Here is a 22344-nt window from a genome sequence, read left to right on the forward strand (position 1 = left end):
GATAAATCCACACTTTCAGAGCCAAGTAAAAACAAAAAAAAAAGTAGAATATGGTTACAAAATGGTAAATCTTCCCAAAAGGCACAGGTAAAGTACAGTAGCAAGTGCATCCCACGTCAAAAACATTTGCATAACTGAATAAATACATCTGCTGTTAAATCATTATCAAATTGTGACACAGTGGAAGCACAATCATCATGCAATTTTTAGCAGAATGCAACATCGTGAATTAGTGGAAAACCACAGCATATAAATATATCTTCAGAAAATATAAAGACTAGATCAAGAATAAAAGGTATTTAGTACCATTAGACAAGACTTCAAGCATATACAGTATTTATAATGTATGCTAAAATTATATTCAACCATCTTAAAACAAACTATCCTTTAAATTGAGTAAATTTGTGCAATTAATAGCATTTTAAAGAGCAGATTCTTTGCTCCCACACACATCACAATACCAACCTGAATTAGCTATTGCTCTGGAATCACAAGCCTATTTGTTGGAGAATGGTTAATCTAACATTGATCAATGGGCCTTTACAAGACAGGTGTTTGAGTATGTCCAGTGGACAACGGGCTTTTACAATAAATGAAATGCAAGTATTATCGCATCCCACTGGAGGTCGGGTAGTAACTTTATTCTGAAACATCACACGAGGTAATTACAATTAATCGGGTATAGCTGCTGTTTTTGCGTGTGATGCAGTGAAACCTAATCTCTTGTTACTGGACCTTCTCCGTCGGGTCCGTTGGATCATTAAGATCAGCGCCTGGAACTTGATTCCCTCAACTAGAGATCGGTAGGAGTCAAAGGGCCTCGTCCGTCCCTTCGCTTTCAAATATTTATCTACGCAGCTGCTGCTGCTGCTGATCTGGACAGATTCTCCTCAGTGCCTTACCGGAAGGCCTCTATAAAAGTTGGATAAAACCCCCTTCAAAAGGAAAGAGCGGTTTATCTACCACAGATTAAAGTCCTCACAGCTCTGTTTCCCCCACCAAGTATCACCTGGTGTATGAGACTACAAATATAGACCGTTTTCTCGGATTCAAAAATATAGCAAATGTACAAAGACCCTGAAATCACACAATTTGCTACTTACAGTGAAACCCCAGGACAGCCATTAAAATATGGACACTCGGAGCAGATAGCCTTAAGCTTGTGCAAAAGAAAGGAAGGACCCCCTACGACATAAAACCCCATTACATTCAGCCGGGCCACATCCTTTGTTTTTAACCACATGGTAAAATTACTGTTAGCAGTATTATTTTCTTACTCCTTCTGGAATAAAGACCAAGTAAAATATAAGATATTTGATTACATTTCCTTGAAGATATAAACAAGCAAAGTAGTAAAAAAAAAAGTGTTTAATGAAATGCATCAATGCTGCTGCTGTAAAAAAAAAAAAAAAAAGAAAGAGGGGGGGGGCAGCTTCCTTTTGGATTCAAATAATTTGATTCAGTTACAGTAAAATGGTCTCAAAGCAATCTGAATTCAAAGAAAATTAATGGATGCTATTGCCGAGTGAATTCTGGGATTATTTCAGTGAATCTCATGAATCGTGGAAAGACGGCTCCTCGCCTCATCCCTGCACAAACATCTCCAAACGCACCCTTGTGTGTGTGTGTGTGTGTCGTACAGTATGTTCATGAAAAACAGCAGTTAGATCTAAAGAAAAGAAAAAGCATCCGTTGTTATGCGCCTTCACATCAGAAGAGATCTCACAGTAACAGCTCACTGACCAATGAAAAGGGACGTCTTCTCGATAATCTGAACTCCTCTAGAATAAAATGATGCCGGCTTGTGGTCAACGCAATTCAGAAATTACCTCATATTTCAATGCAGCAACAATGGTGCAAAATCTAGCTTATAAATTATGAAAGATCAGAAGTCAAAAGTGGACTTTTTGTTTTTTTCTCATTTTCCTTGTTGGTATTTAAGAAAGAGGTGAAAGAAAACAAGAGAATTGTTTGTTACACGAGTACACGAGTACTGAAAAGTGAGGCCCACAACCTCAGACAGTGTCATTGGCTAGGGTCTCTGTGGAGAGCCAGGTCTTTGCCCCATTCAGAAATTTGCTAATGGGAGTCCCGTAGATACTGCGGCGACACAGATTTCCCACTGTGGAGTAAGGAAAGGAGGACGTCAGGAAGTCCGGAAGTGCTGGAGGGGTATTCGGAGAGCTGGTTGAGAAATACATCCGCCTCTGGTCTGAGGGGGGGCCACTTGGGCGGGCTGGTGTCATTCTGCCTGGACTGGGTCTCTTATACTGCCTGAGCTGGCTCTTGAGTATCTCAATTTCATCAACCAGTTGCGAGACGGCGTGGTAGGTTGTGATGGGGCCTCCTTTGAGAATGCAGGCTTCAGGAACCCAGCGCAGAAAGAAGAGCTTCCAGAGAGCCAAGTGTGAGGGCATGAGCAGCGGAATCAGGACGCCGTGCTGGTCGGCAGGGCGGGAGAACCACTCCCTGAAGAAGCGCTCTGATGGGCTTTCATCTTTCACTGGTGAAATATCTGACCTGAGCACCGACACCAGGGACCCCCGCCGAGCCAAACCGTCTTCTCCTCCGTTCAGCGCATTGCGCAGCGTTGGCGTTCCTCTCAAAGGAAAGCTGAAGGACTTCTGCTGCAGGAGGGACAAAGTTAGAATATGTAATTGTCCGTTTAGAATCCGGCCGAGCCACCGATGCTCTCATTCAATCTGACCATGTAAATAAGACGGCAGTGAGCCACTGATTAATTAACATCCATTAATGACTAAGCTACGCCATATTAGGATTCCTTCCTGAAGGCTGGGAAAGCACAATCTTTTGTCCTGTTAGTCGAACTTCCTTCCACATTTAAATTGACAGTGGAAAACATTTAACTACGCCGTGTATCCAAGCTAATAAAAGAAAGCAAAAACACAAAAGACAATGAAGTCGGACCCCTCAGTCTGTGTCTCGTGTACCTTTGTGCGAGTGAATGATTTCACTTCTCCATTGTGAACACATGCTGCTCCTTTGCCCACGTACATGGGGTTGTTAAAAAGGGTCTGGTCTTTGGAGGAGAACTGCAGGGACCAGTTCCAAACAGGAGGGAAATACAAAACCTGGTCTTCTACTTGAGGAATGGCTTTATTCTTGGCAAAGTCCTGTAGAGAGAACACAATGTTATTCATACCGTGAACACGAAACAGTGTACACAACGAAAATATAGACGCAAGAAGACAATTCAGGGAGGTAACACAAAGAACCACAACCACTATAATTTGCTTTTGATTGATTTAATGTTTGCCTTCCTGCCCACGAGTCAAATGTATACCTCTCCGAAGGTTATTATAATCGCCGACACAAAATTATACCACAAAAATCAACGGGAGTAAAAGATTCTGTGTTTCATCCTCGGATCAATGAAACAAAGGATTTTAAACTTAAAGACATTCTGACAAAGTTTCATTCGTTGGTCCCACAACAACTCTTCTTAACTTTTAAGGAAGAATAAAAACAATTAATTTCATCCAACAGGAAAATAATCTGCTTCATTGATTTATCATATATTCATAATGATGGATGAATCTTCTACATTGTTTCCCGTGAAATTCATAAATAACTTCATCTAAATATTTACCATACGAACAGCAACACTAGTACCGGTAAAATCCTAAGTCTCTTTGGCTCACCATTAAGTGCTGAGCTCGCTGTTTGGGAGAATTGAAGAGGAAGGTACTGAAGAGTGGGATCCACATGCTGTCACTCAGGACGGTCAGATAGAACTCTGTGATCTCAAATGCTGCTGGGTATTGGTTCATCATCTGCCACACGCAGTCCAGGAACAGTATGAACAGGGGAGACTTGTCCAAAAGGAAAAAGACAAACTGTTATTTCCCATAATTATTTATTATTTCACATCATTATACCAAAGCACACCGGCGGATAATAGCTGTCCCACGATTGAGCCAGCAGCAAAAGTTGAAAATAATATGCTGAACAAAGCGTTTTTGTTCAGTGTACATAAACAAAGACGTTGTAGAGAGACGAGTCTTTCTTGTCGTCTTTGTGCTCCTGTACTGTGTAAAAAAAGGCTGACCTCCTTGTTGTCATTCTTTTTCAAATGGTTGCATCTGTCCAGGAAGCGATGGCCGGCCATCACCCACTCCTTCTGCACCAAACTCTGAAAGCCAGCGAGGCTCCGATAATGAGGGTCCAGCATGAGCTGCACCAGGGACGACACGACGCAGTTCAAGTCTCTGTCCTCCTCCTCTGTGCGAGAAATAGGACGGACAGAAAGCACGACATGTTAACATGGAAAGTACAACAACGCATTGTTGGTAACAATATGGTAAGGATTTATTTTAGAAGCCCGGTGAACAGTCTGTTTGAAGCCCCCCCCCCCCCCCCCCCCTCACACAGTATCCCAAAGGACGGATAATGAAATACAGCAGAGAAATATTATATTCAATGCTAAAACTTGAACCTTGAAGAATGACTGAAGTATTCCTTGCGTCCAGGTTGTACACTATCTCTGCCGAGTGCTTCAGGAAAGCCCTGGAGACACAAAAATAACTTGTTAATTGGCTTTAATGCTTTAAAGGATCATGCTGTCCACACAAGTAACCTTTTCTCAGATAGGTAAGTACATAAAATAAGTTGCACATGTACAACAGAAGTAAATGCAGTCTACAAATTAACAGTCGCTTACACAAGTTGTGTAAAAGCCTCTCAAATACGAAGCTAAGACCACCAGAACCAACAACGCATGCACGGATGTTATATTTCAGGTGGAAGCACGGCAGCCTTTGTGAAGCTTAGCAAAACATTAGAATGAGCTAATGCCACACTGGAAGTTAAACAACCAGTTTAACCCTTACATACCTGACGTACTCAAGCCAACGGGAGTTTTCAACGGCTGAAAGCCACCTCTCCTCCGTCTCCTCAAAAGGCTCTGCACACATTTAAAGCAGTCAAACGCTTTGATCAACTATTAGCCGTTTTCCCATTGCATCTATTAGAGACTCACCGATGACACAGATGTTCCTGATTTTAACGAAGGCACTCTGGATGTCCTGGATGCCAGGAAGCCACCTGTCGAGATCTGACGAGATGACTTCAATGTGCAGTGGGTGGCTTCTTGAGATAGCGGTGAAGACCCTTCAGTAATACAAGGCAGACATGGATGGCAGGGTTAGATAGGCCTAACCCTAATGCTTCAAACAAACATTGAAGCAATGCATCGCTAACCTAGTCACAACTTTAGCATTCAAATTTAGTTGATGTTTGAAATAAAATCTAAACAAATCCAAACACTCGTTTTCCATTGGTGGCGTTGACTGCTCTTTGATTTCAGTGAGAAAGAGAGAGTGGAATTGTTCCTCCTCACTTGAGAATCTTATTGAAATCAAGGACATTTGTGTACCTCTGATCAATCTTCTTCTGCTCCAACGGATCATTTATGCTTGCCATGCGGACCAGAGCGCTTCCATTTGTGTGATTCCAGCACCAGAGCTACGAGGAAGAATTTAGATAAATCAGAATTATTTTTTATTCCTGGACATCTGCCAAAAGCACACAGTAACCAGAGAAGTCAGAGCACTGGGACTCACAGGGATGCGCTGATCAGCGAAGAACAAGGAGTACTGCTTTAGGTTCTGGTCTGTCAGAGAAACGGGCACCACAATGTACTCTGGAAGACTAAGGAGAAAGGTTAGAGGAATAACCGTGTTAAAAAATACAATTAAAGCACAAGCCTCAATAAAGACGGTGACATGAAATGGGTGAGAACGGATTCAGAGTGCACTGTAAATATTGTTAGCCTGCACAAATTGGTGCAAGCTACTACTATGCAGTGTTTTCCTACACTCTACATAAAACGCAACAATCTTTACAATGAAAGCCGCAATGATCTCAGCACTGAACCCAAATGAAAGGCGCATATTGTCCATTGCAAAACACACAGCTCTTTCCCCTGAAGTAATTCAAAAAGCACGTAAAAGACCCGACAGTACAAATACAGCGTCTTGCCAAGACATACCAAGTATGAGTGAATGGTGAAATTTAGACCGTCCATAAGGACGAAGGCCAAACTGGAGGAGCTGCAGAGCCCATCACAAACTGCCTGTAACAAACAGCCTGAGCTGAAAACCTTGGTGAGATGGAATAGCCTTCATTGATGGAGCACACCCTCCACTCAGAAGCCCCCGTTCTCTTGATCTCTCGATCCCAGTCTGATGAACAGTCAAAAATGGGGGTCTTTAATCGCCCCCGAGGGGTGGACCCATTGACTCGGTCCCCTGCAGAGAGATTGAGGTAATTTTTGTGTGTATAATTAAGAGTAATTAAAGCTGGATGATTAAAACGTGAATTATTTGGTAGTTTATATTTTAAAAAAAAAAGCAAAACAAATGTTAGCACAGATAAATGATAGCATGCGCACCTTTAGATTCATGGTAACGCCGCCCATGATACTCAAAACCAAAGAGTAGTTGAAGATCAGCTGGGTGGGAGTAGTGGGCAATAGCAAGGCAAACCTAAAATAAAAAGACACACAGCGCAACCGAACATTATCGAGGAGGATCGGGTTTCACCAGTTCATTTCCTAGTCATGATCTATTGTGCTGAAGTGAACCGAGGCAGGTTCAGCAACCACACAAATACAAGTGAAGCCCGGGATGGCAAATGTTTCAATGCTCTGGATCTCTGCGGCTCCACTGGACTCACACAAAGCAGCCTATTCACCAGTAAAGCTGTGAAAACCACGAGAGAGGGCACAGGGAAAACGTGTGTGTGTGTGTGTGTGTGTGTGTGTGTGTGTGTGTGTGGGGGGGGAGAAGACCGCTTCCAACTCTGTAATTTCCTAAAGCTAAACTATTACAGACTGGCTTAATTCCACGTGTCACAGAGGAGGAAACCAGAACTGAGACCCGTTTTAGGTTCGCACTCTAATTATCTCCACGACGGTCCGTAAATAAATGCACAAAGAGTACGGGAGGGCAGGTCCTTCACAGAAAGCCTACTCCAGGGCGCTATTCATAAAAACAACATTTTGTCTAATGCAGCAGAGGCCGTTAAATAATCCCACTGCAGAAAAGATACCACTGATCAATTCAGGGAGAAACTGGAATTCTGCTGAGCGGCGATGTCATGGGAGGAGATCACACATTTTCCTGGCATACTGTAAAGCAATCTGCAGCTGCCAAACATCTGTGGGTCCTGCAGCTGCCCGTTACAATTCACAAATTGTCATCAGGATCTCGACACCCCGAGATATCAGGATGCTTTTAACACAGAACCGTGTGGCAGTGCTGAATGTGTCGTTACGGGCGGCTGCGTTTGCAGCTGGCTGACTCTCCAGCGTCGTGAAAATAGGACTGCTGGACAGGTTCTTTTCCAGTTAACAACTTCGATGGTTGGATTTTTCTCCTTTTCCAAACATTTTCACATTTAAAGAACTTGGAAGTCACGGTAACTTCAGTCAGACGCTATTGCTCGTCTGCTCAAGAGCTAAAACCAGAAAACAACTGGCTAATGAAAGCAAGGAAATGTATGTTTTCCAGGCATTTAAGGCACCATTAATGTTTGGGTGGGACCAGCTTCCTGCCTCTCGAGTTGAACATTAAAGCGAATGCATCTCCATGGATCATCACCCGCATCAAAAGGACTCGAGTGAACCTATCTTCTGAAAACACCAGTTATCCCCCCCCCCCCCCCCCCGGAAAAAAAGAACCATCAGGACATCGGCATCATTTCAACATGCGATGTTGATCCCACTGAGTCACAGGACCCTTCAGTGAACTGAAGAAACATCTGCCCATCCAATCGTTGTGCAGGAGATGAGTCAGAGCCAAGCTGCCAGTTGGGCCTACAAACACAATCACTCTGTTTCCTTTGCCCTGAACGAGCATTGTTCTCAAAGTCTCTGAGTCATCGCTTGGCTCGAGGCCACACTGATAATGCTATTGAAATGTTAGTCATTCCTATTCAGATGGAGGGAGAGACAACGTTTCTCTGACAATTATCCACGCGATTAAGGACGGGGGTCACAGTCCTGACCGTGTGTGTTTGTATGTGGTGAACTCAGACTGACAGGAAAGGAAACATTTACTAAGCAACAACTAACAGTTAAATGTGCAAGGAGACTCCGGAAAGGGAATGAAATGTGTAGGTAGGACATTAAAGTGGAATGTTGTGTACTTTCACTGATGCTGCTGCTAAGGCAGCCAACGTTTGGTGATACTCTGAAAATCTTCTTCAATAAATAAATGATCTCAAAACAACCCCAGGAAAATTTGTAGGACTTACTTTTTTGGCACTCTCAGGCCCGGCCTCATGGAAGCAGAACCGTATGATGCGCAAGTCTTTGCAGTAGAGGATGAGCTCCGTTGGGTTGAATTTCAGCTTTTGGTTTGATCCCAGCACTTTCTTCTTCCCCTTTGTATCATTTACTAAGAGGAAGAAACAAAAAATTAAACGGCAAGACTTCCACTTCCTGCTAATGCCTTAAATTACATTTCAAACCACATCCTCTGTACGCAACAGAAATCAAAGTCAAGTGCAAGATGTTAAGCACATAATGTCAGCCAACGCTGCTCAACTAGCTTTTGCATTATTTTAAGAATGAAAAGTACATTTTGGTTTGATTTCACAACTTGTCAGGGACACATTGACGAAAAGGATTGTGAGAATAGGAATTACTGCAGAACTAAAGCTTGATGTGATTGACATTACCCTGCACTGAGAGCAAATGCTCTCTTTACAGCTTAGAAATCCCAAAATAATAATGTTGCCTGTAATTGAGCCGCCTCGGGCCTCCTCGCCGACCCAGCGCACGTCACTGCTCGAGATCAACAGCAGTGAAAACAAGGCTGATCCCAGCCAGGCTGCGATGCCACTAATCACAGCTGTAGCTGTAGCATCAGGCGCTAGCGCTGACCAGGGAGAACAACAAAGAGGAGCAGTCACACAAGAGCCTTTCTTGGGAATTCCTAATTCCTCTATCTCTCAGAAGCTTTCAAAATTCTGATATCCAAAGCAAATGAAAACATTGCTTCATTTTCAGACACTCTGACCTCCGGTGACAAGATAAAGGAAGTCGCTAGGCGAATGCCATAAAAAACAAAAAGTATTCCACAAACGTTAGCTGTACCTGTTACTACTTGCTCCAGACAGGTAAGGGGGACGTCGTCCTCTCCAAGCAAGAGGTGGGACAACTTGAATTTCTGTGGCAAAATAAAATAGTAATAATTGACGTCCTGCAGTCGTTACATTGCACACAAATACTGACTCCAATTCTGCTGTGTGGACAAATTTCAGCCGCTCTGAGCAATGACGAAACGATCGTGGCTCTCACTTCTCGTACACAATCATGGACAATATAGTGCAGTGAAGTACTTTATTCTAGTTTTACTTCCTCCCTCCCTCCCTCCGGTATGTATTGGTATATACAAACAAGGACTGTATATAAGTTTCTTTGTAGCAAGACCAAAATATTAAATTCATGTGATGACAATCTTTGTTTAAAATCTAAAATTCCACATTTTCATGGACGGTAAGAGGAAGTCAAATTTGGCATCTATGATTTCGTAATGAGAACACTAAAAAGGAAATCATTTTATTTTTTTATCACGCGTAGCAATGAAGAGATAATGAATAAATGTTTTGAATTTATTCTACCTGCTTAGGAAGGTCATCTTGAGGGATGAAGGAAACCTTAAAGTTGGTGCATATCAACTTCCCCCAAAGGTCATCCTGGCTACTTTCAGCGCTGATGCATTTCCTCACAAAGTTCACCTCGTTGACGACTATCTCCCCTGGTCACAAGCAAGTAAACAAACAAACAAACAAAGAAGATGCAAGTATGAAACCTCAGCTCTGGACTACAGTTCAAAGGAGAACACGTTTGAAGAAAATGAAGGCCTCATTTTGGCTTTACGAACATGCTGGTAGTGAATTTAGAGGCAATGAACATTAGTCAATTCCATGTCAATACTTATTATAAGCTAGCGCTTAAAGGGCCAATCAGTTGATTGATTTTATAGCTTTGGTATATCTGCATGTATTGTACGTTTCAAACACCTGAAATAAAAACATTTACACTGTTGGGCAGAAAAAGACAAAATGCATTTGTTTTTCCGTATTTAACTCTCGCTTGGTACAAACTTTCTGTGATGACACAGCACTTCTGCCACATTCCAGCGTCGTCATAGATACTGCTTAGGCTTCAGATCAAAGTGGTGGCTTTTCATTTGTACCTTTACCAGTACTGAGCATAAACAATCAGCCATTAGTCAAGAATGTGGTTATAGAAAGATTCCCCAGATCTTTTATAAAGACGAGAACTGGAGCAACAGGGTGGAGTCCTGCAGCCAGTCACATAAAAAGACTGCTTCAAAGCAGCCTGCAGTACATCTAGAGAGAGCTGTCGGTGAAACCTGTCTGTCTGATTGTCTCCAGGCTCAATATGGAAAAGGCTCAAAAGCAATGCCACCTGCAATGGATGAAAAATTTTCCAATCGATCAATAGATCCGGTACTTTATTTATCCCTAAGGGGAAGTTAGGGTTTATAGTCAAGTCAGTTAACATCGCCTTGTCAGCCTGGACCTTAACAGACTTTTATGTTTGTAAACCATAAAAGCTACAGCCGGGATTCAACCAATGACAACTCAGCTTTTTTTAAGCCGCCTCCTTTGCAACAGCATTTGCTAAAACAAATACAAAGTCATGTTCTTAAATGTCTGAGGGTGCTTTGGCAGAGCAAGAAAACTAACAGTGAGGTTATTAAAACACCACTGATGGTTCAAACGCAAGAAAGCTACATCACAAACACAAGAACATTTGAGAGGCACTTTATGGTTCTCAATACTTTCAATACTGGTGGGTGTGTTGCAGCACATTTAAAGGCACATTCTAAGCTGTAGCCTTAAAAGGGATGTTTTTAGACACTGAACAACAATGGGATTTTGTTTGAAGGAATAGGTAACCAACTATATATTTGTTTTTTTTCATTAAGATTGAGCAGCTGCAGTTTATACACACACTGAGTCAATGGAATGAATGTTTTGTATCTTAAAGACCGCTAGCTATGACTGACAACATGGAGAGGATGAAAGCAGGAAATGACATTAATATTATTCCACGAGGGTTGTGTATTTTTCCTTGGGTTGACATGCTTGTTAGACTCATGACTCATCTTTATCAGGAACTTTAAGAAGATGAATTATTATCTAAAGTCATAAAATGAGCTTTCACGGCATAAGACACAGAACACATTGTGATGGTCAGGCCTAAGTGTTATTCTTGAAAAGACATCATTAACGTGTCTGAAATCTGGAGGTATTTTGTTAATAAAAGCCTTTTTGCCAAAGATGAAATTATGTTTATTGACATTAAATGCAATAGAAGGGTCAGATACGTCAGAGGAAAAACTCATCCAATTACTGAATCACTTTTTAAAATAAAACAAATACAACCAGAATGTACAGTCTGCTTTCCACAAAATAGATGGTTCTCTTCTATTGACGAATTTACAGAAAAATACACTTACCAGGAAGTAACTTGGGTTCCAGTTTTTTAATGGGTGGTTCAATGGCTTTCGTCACATCAGACTGGAAAAAAGCATTGGACAAACCCCAGAGGGCTCATGAATAATGGCAGAAATGTGTACTGTCATTAAAACGCGGAAGGGCTGGAAAATGACCACAAACTGTGTCCAAGCATAGCAAACAAAGCACGAAACAAAAACTGCTTTAAACAGAAGGGATTTACCATTACGCTTAAAAACCAGCCCTGGTTGCCCAATGACCAATAGTCTATTTGTTTTGCCAATTTCTTTAAATGGTTTAAAATTAACGACCCACGTGTAACATGCAGTTTCACAGTATTTTCTGTTTAAAGTAGAGGGAAACAAAGACATACAACAGTAAAGTACTGCTATTAGTACTCAATCCACAGTACTGTGCAGACCTGCAGATAACGTGATGGCTCAAAGGCTTTCAAAGGGAAATAGTTGCTTCCGATCTTGCAGACTTATTTCAAGTGAATGAATCACTTTGGGGTTAAAGGGCTGACTTTCAGCTTGAAGACTGTTCGTGGTGAAAGTCGGCTCAATTGAATCTCAGAAATTCTTTCATAAAATGTGCAATCACGCCAATGTTTACTAGATGTTTGAGTAGTTTATAATGGAGCCATAACATGAAGATGAATATACAGCGTAGTCAGTTTAAGTTCAAACACACACCTGAATCGGGGGCAGGTAGCTCTTGAAGGTTGGCTTCGTGGGTTTGACAGAAAACATTATGTCCGCTCCTCGGCTGGTTCTTCGCTGCTGTCAATGGAAAGAAGTGCCCAAAGGTCGCCCGTAACAAAGTTTAGCTGAGTCGTTCCGAGACGCCCGTGTGTGAAGCACTCATCCGGGCCAGCGACTTCACGCTCCCATTTCGAGAAGCAGCCAAGGAGCAGCAGCAACTGCTGGTTGAAAAAGTTGACAGAAGTCAAAGCTGAGGCGTCGGCGCTAGCTCGACTAGCTTAGCTAGCTAAAAAAAACACACACAAAAGTACTGCAGGAAGTTTACTAAGGCCGTCCCCCGGCAGAGAAGAAACGAGCAAAACAATCCACAGGCGTCCACTGACTGCCTACATTCTCTTTGCACATGTTACTCTGTTAGTTGCGCTCAGTGACTTCCTGAAAACTAAAGACGCTCATCCAAACACAAGCCCGAATGCCCTGAAGGACTTAACGGCCATGTTTATCTCAGGCCGAGGTCCCGCCCTTCTTCCGGACTCCAATGTTGCCGTTTCGTCCCGAGACTCTCCGTCAAACTTTCTGAAAATGTAAATTATTAACCTCAAAAGCGTGGCCGATATTCCAAACCGCATAAATGTATCGTTTCACTTGATATTAAACGACAATTATCAGTCATATGAACTACAGAACTACGATTATCTGTTAGCGTTCGCCAAGTAAACGAAACGTGGACTACAACTCCCATGAAGCGTGGGCGTGTATTTTAGAAAGTCGCCATAACAATTTTCAACTATTCATTTTTCCTACATTTCAGTCATTTAGTGTAAAAAAAAAACCAATGGAAGAATTAAATACAGATAGTAGGCCTCTTTGTGATCATTTATTTCTACCACATATTTTCCACTGTTGTGTTCAGCATCACAGTAAAGCAAAACTGACCCAAACAAACAGTCTCAGAAGACAACGAGGGACATAAATAACATTCTCAGATTAAAAGGCAATTTAAGAATCATTATTATCTGAGTAGGGAGAGAGTGCGAGGCCGTCATCAGGCTCGATGACGCACAGGTGCGTGCACCGTGCGGGCAGGGGCAGAAGAGGGTGCGTGCTGGACTGTGGTTGAGTTCAGAAAGGATGAGGTTGCACAAAGATAATAAACAACAGTTATTTGTATTACCGGTTCGACCGCATTGCACGCTGTTTAGGTCAGCTTAGCTTAGCCACAGTCACATCCAATTATTTAGTTTTAAATATTGATTAATCCTGTCTAATCATAATCAAAAAAGCATTTTCTTCTGATAGGAATTGCTATTCCCAAATAGGTTGGGTTTAATATCATGTTTCCATGTTGAATTTACAAGTTATTACATATAAGTCTTATTACATAAGAAAAATACAAATACAGCAATTATGAATAGTGTGAAAATAGCTTTAACAACGTTTTGTTTTCATATTGATTTTCATAATGCTCTGTTGTGATTAAAGACCGAAATATAAATAAACACAAAAACATAACGGTGTCCCAAACGGTAATTTATTGTAATTTATGTAATTTATTGTTATTCATTGTCATTTTGCATCGGTGGTGTAATTTATTTTGAATTTATTGTTAGTTTGCATCGGTGTAAAATCATTTTATTTTTCTATTGTTACTTTGCATCAATTGAGTAATTTAATATTGGTTTTATTTTTATTTGTATTGTGAAATTGGTATTGTTAAATGTCGATGATTTATGTACGAAGGACTTTCAACGGAAACAAGACCGCAAGGGCTTTTTTGAAATGCTCCTCTGAGACAGGATGTTTGACTTTATTTGTACTGTAATACATGCTACTGTGTGACTGTACTTGTACTCTAACATTCTATTTAATAAATATATTCATCATCATCATCATCAACAATGTTTATCAATGCCTGCTTTAACTATTAAGGTCCACGAGGTGGCGACACAACACTGCATTGATCTAAATAAACTATAGCATTATTTACCTATTTATTTATGCACTGTAACGGTTCTCTTTTTCGGATTCTTTGTCTTCTACTACAGAGTAATGCTATTTAATACAAGTGAGTACATATTTCGTGATATACCTTCCATAAATTGGTGTACAAGTACACATCTAGAATGAACACTGCACACACTCACTCGTGCGCGGTGTCCCGTGCGCGGTGTCCCGTGCGCACAGAGGTTACCTGTTAGACAGGTTACACCCAAAGACTCGCCTCGCCACCCAACAACATTGCAAGACGAGTCGAGCCGGTGGCTGGCCGTGAGGGATAAATACCAGCAACACCCACGGAGTTGCGTGGGGAGAGGAGCGCGAACTACGTCACAGGATGTTTGGAATAAAAGAAAGAAAGAACAGCTTAAAAGCAAAATATATATATATTTAAATACTAAAAAAAAAAGGGATGGATGATCGGACACAGACAGTGAACTAGAGCCGCGCATGCGCAGTCGCTTTATTGCCGGACGGTCTCCGCATGAATATTGAGCGTGCTCGGAGTTCGGCGCCTCTGATTGGACCTCCTGGGTCAGTTCTCCGCGTTTGAGAGCTCGGCCGCGCCGCAGTCTGCTCATCAGCGCTGCGCTCTGCTGTCAGCGACGATGGCCGGAGGACGCAGCTGAGAAGCCGCATCCATGACTTCAGGAGGCTGTCGGGAATCCGTTGCGTAAACCTTTGGCTCTTTGCTCTTTTGCCTGCGGGGGGGGGGGGCAGAGCTGTTTGTTTTTGTTTGTTTTAAACACTGAAGTTCTCGCAGAGAGTCTAACTTATTGGATCGCGTCGACATAAACGAGGTGTTGCGTTCACCGAAGATGGTAAGTGATATTTGCGGATATTATGACCTCATTTACAGCCAGTATTGTATAAATATTTAACCCGTACATCGACGTCATGCTGCCATTGTGCTCCACTCAAAACAAGACAGATGTACAGTCACTTATATAAAATATCCAGACATGAAACAAAGTGTTTAAAAACTATTACCTTCAACCTCTGATGAACCAGACATGAAACAAAGTGTTTAAATACTATTACCTTCAACCTCTGATGAACCAGACATGAAACAAAGTGTTTAAATACTATTACCTTCGACCTCTGATGAACCCATTACAATAACATGCTCGCTTCTGAAGCTTTGCTTGTGACTAATCGTAGAAAATGAAAAAATGTGATATTTGTTGTTTGTTTGTTGTTTGTTTTTTTTGCATTGTTTTGCTTCTATTTATCATCAGTCTCACATTTAAGGATCACCTCCGTCTGTCTGATCCCCTGACGCTCATCCGGATCCTGACAGCTTCTCGGTCAGACTCATTATGGGCTGGAGGGACAGTAGTAACAGGAATCAGCCTGAGCTGTTGAATTTGACCCTTTGGAATGGCGCCAATAGAGCTGCAACGTCACTTAAAAAGTAAAGTAATGTGCAGTAGGTGTGTGTGTGTGTGTGCACGCGCATGCACGCACACATGCATTACAGGTTTTTCCTGGTTACTGAATGCCATCCCCACAGTAGACACACCTAGAGCCAAGTCGCGGAGGAGGTATTGTGGCCTTGTTGTTGTGTTTTGGCAACAATTCTTTAAACTTGAGGAGTTTAAACTACGGTTTCTTTCGGGGTTTCCTCGGAATGTAAGGTTTAAGGAGCCCTTAAACCTTTACATTTATTGGCCATCCTTAGAGCAATATGCCTCTTAAATAATCCCAAGTAGGGTTCAGTGTTCTTCATGCATTGTTGCATCATTAAACTTATCACATCATCATTCTCTGAGACACAGACCATGTCTATTTAAAGTTAGGATTGAAACCTGATCGAAACCATTTTTACATCTAGTGTTATTTTTTAGCTTGTAAGGCTAGTCCTTCAGAAAATCCCGAAGGACAGAGGTTATGTAATATGCAGCTATCATGAGATTTTTGTACTTGAGCCATGACCGAAACTTCAAAATGTAACATTTTCATGGATTAAGTCTGCTTTTGAAAAGTTTTGACTCGCTTAACCATAACTAACTCACTTAGTTATGGTTAGATTTTTTTTAACTAAAGCATCATTTGCTTGAATTACTGGAAAAAAATAATATCTGGTGATAATAGAGTTATCAGTATAATAGTACAAAGAGATCACACTCTGAAAACAAGAAATACATGTTTGTTTAAATATAAGAAAAGCATTGCTAAATCTATCGAGAGGAGAGGAGAGGAGAGGAGGAAATGGGCTGATTGCCATCCTTACTATCTGGGATGGCAGACACCAGCATCACTCACAGATCCCCTCTGTGGCAGATGCTGAATAGAACGTCGGCATGACAACAGATGGTTTGCATTAGTTGCTCCTCCAGGGAGGCGTGTACCGAGAAACCCCCTCTTCTTTAAAGCTGGCTCTTCATTTTCAAACCGGTCTCTGCTGCCGAAATCTTCTGAGGAATTCAAACCCTCACTCTGAAAACAGGACGAGGATCCAGTCTGTGGACCCGGGGAACTCTTCCGGCTTGTCCATTGTGCTTCAATATATTTACGTTCTCCTCTTGATCACTTCCACACTTTTAAGCGGCAGCAACTTTTTTCTGTTTCTCAGAAGCGTCAACTTATTCTACCATCGCACTTGTTCTAAATCTCTCTGGAGTTAAGAACTACAAGCTGCATATAAATGAATCCAGTAAAACTGAATTATTTCTCTTTATCTCTCACTAGAGATGGTTTTTACTTACAAATAGATATCTGTAAAACCCGTGACCTTCCCATCAGCTTCAACTTTCCAGTGTTTCTACTGCTAACCTGCAAACCCTGCAGGATAGCAATGAGGCAGTGAGCATGATAAACATTATAGCATGTTGTCATTGTGAGACTGTTAGTGGGCGAACTTAAGCATCCAACCCAGGGCATCACTGTGTCCCTCAAAGGACCCCTGGCTTCTGGTTGGGTTCTACGTGTGCTGTAGAACTGCCCTCCCTGCTACAGCCCAGATTCAAATAAAGTTGGGATCGTTTGAATGCCATCATTTAGGATGGATCTGTGATTGCTGACAACAGTTTTGTGACACATTCCCAAGCCTACAGTATATAATACCCTTTACATAATACTGCTTTTCACAGAATGGTGAATTTCAGCTTTGGGATGACTGCACGTTTCACATCCTATCATGACACGATCTCCAAATGTGTTTTTGAGAATGACACAACATCCACATTCAGTGGAGTGTGTGTGCATCTCCTTCACATGTCTGTTTAGCATCCCTGGTACTTGCAATGACCCTTCACAAAGTTCAGTAGAAATCATTCTCTCATCTCTCATGCATATTTACAAAGTCAAGGCCTTCTATCTGGATGTGAACCAGTGCTTACTGGGTTCTCGTCTGGCACATGCCCCACCTGCACCACATTTCAATGGGTTCTCTCTTGGCCAACCGGGTTTCTTGTGCAAATCAATCCGATAGATTTTGCATCATCCATGCAAACAACCCAACAAACAAATGGACCCATGGTGAAAACACAACCTCCAAAATAGGCTTCTGTTTGTGTGACTTTGATGAGATAATGCTGTAACTATATTGAGTTTGTACCGTTTTCAATTGAATGTTGTCCGTGCTCAACGTCATCATCACTGACATTAAAATAAACTGTCGGCCATTATTTAGAATTGTCCTGCTTGGCTCTTATTAGACGATTTTCTCCACAGACCACTTGTCTTTGACTCAGAACAGAAGGAAGGCAATAAAGTCATGTGTATATTGACTCTGTTGTAACTGCTCTGAGTCTATTAGCCTTGTTTTTAGATCGTAAAACAGACTGTTGTTTCCTGTTTGCATGGCCATTTGCATGTTTGACTTCCCTCTCCGTGGATAGGGGCCGTGCAGAACTTTGAACTCGAGCAGCTGCGCGCTGGTTATCAGATCTCATAGATTTCCATGCTTAACGTTCCGCCTCTGTCAGTGGCAGCCCTCTTACTCATTTGTCTGCTTTACGTCCAGACGGGTTTGGCTGTAAGGGTTGCTATTGTAGAACTTTACTTCCTCACACTGTTCTGGAACAGGGAAATAAATTGTCTGTCATATCATTTACTGTGTGTCAAAGTATACTGGTTGAACAAAATGGGAGGCCACCGTTGGATCTCAATTCTTTCAGTCAGTTAAAATGAACCTTTTATCAATTCAGCTTTCCTATTCTTGTTAGAGAACATGTGGCAGAAACTCACAGAAGGATAGGAGGTCATCAGCGGAGCGGAATGAGTCATGGCCTTAAAAAAAAAAAAAAAGACTCGTCAGCTGTTGCATCTGTTTATAAGGGCAGGAAAGGACTGACTGGAAACAAAATCAAAATTAGATGGTTTCAATAAGTTGTCTTTTTTGGCACGTGTTCCATGGCAGAGTTGAGTCAGTTCATTTTTTGCCTGTGGAATCATGCATGAGTAGATTGTCAGGAAATCGTTGTCTTGAACTCGAGCGCATAAGCATCCGATTTGGCTTCCTATTTATTCCCATTGCTAATAAATACACTTCACATGCTGAACAAAAAACCAGGGAACGACAAACCGCTTAACATTCTAATTAGTCTTTTAACAAATGCGAGCTACTGACCGTGGGACACAATGCATTCTGCGTTGCGGGTACGTTTCATGCTTTTGTTTCCTGACAGCTGCTTGACGTCTCGAAGCCGTTTACACTGCAGTCTGTTCCATTCACCTCTGCCGATCACTGTCTCCAGACGGTCTCCACAGTTTGGCCTTGAAATGTGTCCAGATATTCTCTATGGGATGAAGATCTGGTGCTGAGCGGAACAAAATGGTATCCACAGGGAATAGTGCACACAGCAAAAATAAAAAAAAATAAAGTCTCATCATTGATTTTTGACTTGGTCCTGAATTACCTTTTACAAAAACCCAGGACCAAAAGTAAATCCACTCGGCGGGTTCAGCTGGAAGCTCTCCGAGAGCCCTGACTTTTGTAATGCTCTTCTCTCCTGGCAACTGTTGAACCTAACTGCTACTACGGTTTCTGAGTTTAATGTCCATCGTGCATCAAATGTTTCACGCATTATCCTGTAATTATAAGCACGGCTGAAGCAATACAGCGAGAAGCGATTGATGCATTTACCAGTTTGAGTAGCAGGAAACGGAGAAAGAGAGTTGATGATCATTTAGCACGCTATTTGCTGTGTGATTGTTGAACATGTGTCACTCGCTCAAGCTTCTCCACCCTGTTCAGCGGCAGATTAAAGGAGACGGTTGTGTCCTCCTTGTTTTTGCATGTATTCAGTTGCTGGTTCAGGTGCTGGTTCAGATTTCAGTGACTGGGAGCGCCAGACGCTTCGCTTGAGGCTGTGTTGTGGCACAAGGCATGCCTAGGAAGGATTTTTCCACTGCACACGGTTCATCTACGTTCAGCCGCTACTGAGGCCGCTGTAAAAAGAAAACAGAGCTTTGTGACATGTCTCTTGTCTCGTATTTAAGCGGCGTTCCACCCAAAACCACGCTGTCTTTGAAATTATAGTTTATTAGCAGCACTGTTGCTACTGTCAAACTGGTTTAATTTGAGAAGTCTAAAGTCAACAACTCCCACGTTTCCATGCTTTTACTATACTCACTATACTAAGCTGAAGCTCCAGTCTGAGATGTACTAGAAGTCATTCTGGGATGGACAGTACTCTGCCCTGCCCTGCAGAAGCAGCATTATAGCATCACAATAACCTGCAGAGAGTTCATGTTACCAAACCCCGGCAGAATAAAGTGCTTTTTTGTCTTTTCGTTTTTGCCTTGCATCTTTGACCTCAGGCAGCTCTGAGCCGCACCAGCACTAGAAATCTAGACATGGAAACTGAGAATGAGTCTTGCTGGTCTGAATTATTTATGCTGCGGTCACTGTCACCTTTCACGATATGAAGGGCAAAGATGCTCTACAGATGTTCTACAAGGAAATCCTTTTCCTGATCAATCTTAGTCAATGTTTCTCATTTCTTTTTGAAGGTCAAAGGATGAACGGCATGCGCATCATTGTGAATGCTACTTGCCAATTTATGCCTGGAGCTGCAAACACATACCTTGGAAATGTAAAAAAAAAAAAACATTTATTATTGTTTTCTTTTTGAATTGAGGCTATTGTTAATTACTGACTTGATCCAAATCATGGAACTTTACATTCTTACAACCACTGAGTGAATTTTCACAATTTGTTCTTTAGCTCATGTGTCTGAAAATGACCCTTGAATATTAACTCTTTAAATTCTGTGGCTTCTCAAACAACCAGTCAATAAACTGTTCCAGCAAGGAGCCCAGTCAGATTTGGATTTTGAACATCTGTGATTTTAGCATCTAATTAAACCTGAGAAGGCACTTGAAAGAGTCAGCTAAACTTTTTGGAGAGGGTATAATGCTGCCATTAACAGTTGTAAAATGAAAGGATAGCAAGGATTATTTGTAGTGCGATAAGATGTTTCAAAAGACGCCGTTTGCCTTCAGAGGGTTGTGTTTCAGGCTGCACACCTATAATGAGAACAGATTACAGTGAATCCTAAACTCTCTGCTGACAGACGAAAACAGCAGGTTTCTTTCTTTCTGTCACCCTGGTTGCCTCAAACAACATTCATTGAGCTGTCATTGTCCGTGACGTGGATAAATGAGATGTTGAATCCAGACAGGTTTTATTCAACACCTCACATTATGTGTGAATGTGTGTTGGAACTGTTTCCTGACTTACTTTGTCACAGAGAGATGGAGATGAAGCAATGATGAAAGGTCTGAATGACAGAATGGCTGACATTAAGCCATGGTTTAGTTAAAACAAGAGCTTCTGTTCATGGGCCGGAGCACACATGCGTGCCCTGTCTGCTCTCCACGTTCACCTTCTTTTTTGTTGTTCATGCATGTGTCCCGCCACGATGCGATTTCCAAAATGTGTCAGGGAGTAATGGCTTCGCAATTTACTGCAGTGAATTCTTTGAATAATCTCATTGATTTCACCAGACAACATTCCTTATCATTATAAATGATATCATTGGAATAAAGTTTGTCATAAACTGTTGGGATTGGCAGCAGATTTCCAGATGATGGGAGGGAAAACCTTTCATCTGCATTTAGACTACAGATCAATTTAAGAGTTTTAAAATGATTTCTAAAGATTTATGGTCTGCAAAGCCATTCTGAAAACTAGAAATATGAAGGCAGAGATTACAGATAATTAATCTGCTTTGGAAAATGAAACAAAAAAAATATGCTGATTAGTGTGGGACTGGTGCATGGAACCAAAAATACTTATTTATCACTAGAACTGCGAAAGCATGTACTGTACGTGTCAAAGCTAAAATACTTTATTATTCAGTCATCTGTTATTTTTGTGGGAACATGACATTTTTCATCAGCACTGACTTTGTAATAAGGTCAAGGAAGCTGGTACACGATGGCACCACTAATCTAACACATGAGAGCTTATCAGACTGGGGTCTCGCCTGAAGCTGCATGTTCCCAGTCCAAATTCACATCCACTGGCATCCTTTGGATTTACCCCCCCGACTGGCAACCAGTGCATGACATAGAGATTTCATCCACCATGCAGCTATAAGTACTAGTAGCAGTGATAATAGAACTTATTAATAATAGTAGTTCTTGAGATGGATTCTTCCGGGGCTTCAACAGAGATATGAGGACATTATTATTATTACTTGTTCTCAAAGATGTGTGATTTCTTTCATGCTGACTGACTAACATCTTCAGTTCCTTTAGTTCTTATTTTAGAAAAGGGGAAGATGTTCTCCTGGTTTATCTTCAGATATTTCCTCAGACAGTAGAAACACAGTCCCAACACATGGCCGACTGCGCGCCAGGCCTTTGTATGGAAAAGGAAAATGGCAAAGAAGGGCAGCAGTGCAGCTTATAAGTCTGAATCAAACCCAGCCATTTCCTGCACCCCGAGCCAGAGCAGCTCTGCACTCTCCATATAAGGTTATGGTATTTTCACGAAGGGAAACCCTCGGCTTATGGATCAGTACTGGTATTTAAATTCCTTTGTATTAATTTCTGGGAAAAGGTTTGGTCCCATAGTTTGGTTTTGAGTCTTTGAGGGAAAACTAATGAAGCCAGAACTGCCTCGTCTTTTTTTTTTTTTAATAAATATATATAGCCTTCTATTTTATGACTA

At 41.6% G+C, this 22344-nt stretch overlaps 1 protein-coding gene across 1 annotated transcript; it reads right to left on the minus strand.

Moving 5' to 3' along the window:
* Window positions 1-1889: 1889 nt before the first annotated feature.
* Window positions 1890-12269, minus strand: mtmr10 (myotubularin related protein 10). The gene is made up of 16 exons (XM_068739972.1): window positions 12213-12269; window positions 11520-11580; window positions 9649-9785; window positions 9122-9194; window positions 8278-8420; window positions 6413-6506; window positions 6122-6269; window positions 5583-5670; window positions 5396-5484; window positions 5000-5130; window positions 4855-4924; window positions 4457-4527; window positions 4070-4242; window positions 3663-3794; window positions 2952-3134; window positions 1890-2624 (listed from the first exon to the last, which is right to left on the minus strand). Exons 1-16 carry the CDS (start codon window positions 12267-12269, stop codon window positions 2016-2018), a joined length of 2259 nt encoding a protein of 752 aa, XP_068596073.1. The 3' UTR covers window positions 1890-2015.
* Between the last annotated feature and the right edge of the window lie 10075 nt (window positions 12270-22344).

This window comes from Brachionichthys hirsutus, chromosome 1 (assembly GCF_040956055.1).
Source record: "Brachionichthys hirsutus isolate HB-005 chromosome 1, CSIRO-AGI_Bhir_v1, whole genome shotgun sequence".
Classification (NCBI taxonomy): domain Eukaryota; kingdom Metazoa; phylum Chordata; class Actinopteri; order Lophiiformes; family Brachionichthyidae; genus Brachionichthys; species Brachionichthys hirsutus.

Coding starts and splice junctions, on each gene's coding strand:
- mtmr10 (XM_068739972.1), bottom strand. CDS start 12,269: ATGTTTTCTGTCAAACCCACGAAGCCAACCTTCAAGAGCTACCTGCCC. Junction 11,581..12,212: donor GCTACCTGCCCCCGATTCAG/GTGTGTGTTTGA, acceptor GCTTTTTTCCAG/TCTGATGTGACGAAAGCCAT. Junction 6,507..8,277: donor GGCCTGAGAGTGCCAAAAAA/GTAAGTCCTACA, acceptor TTTTTATTTTAG/GTTTGCCTTGCTATTGCCCA.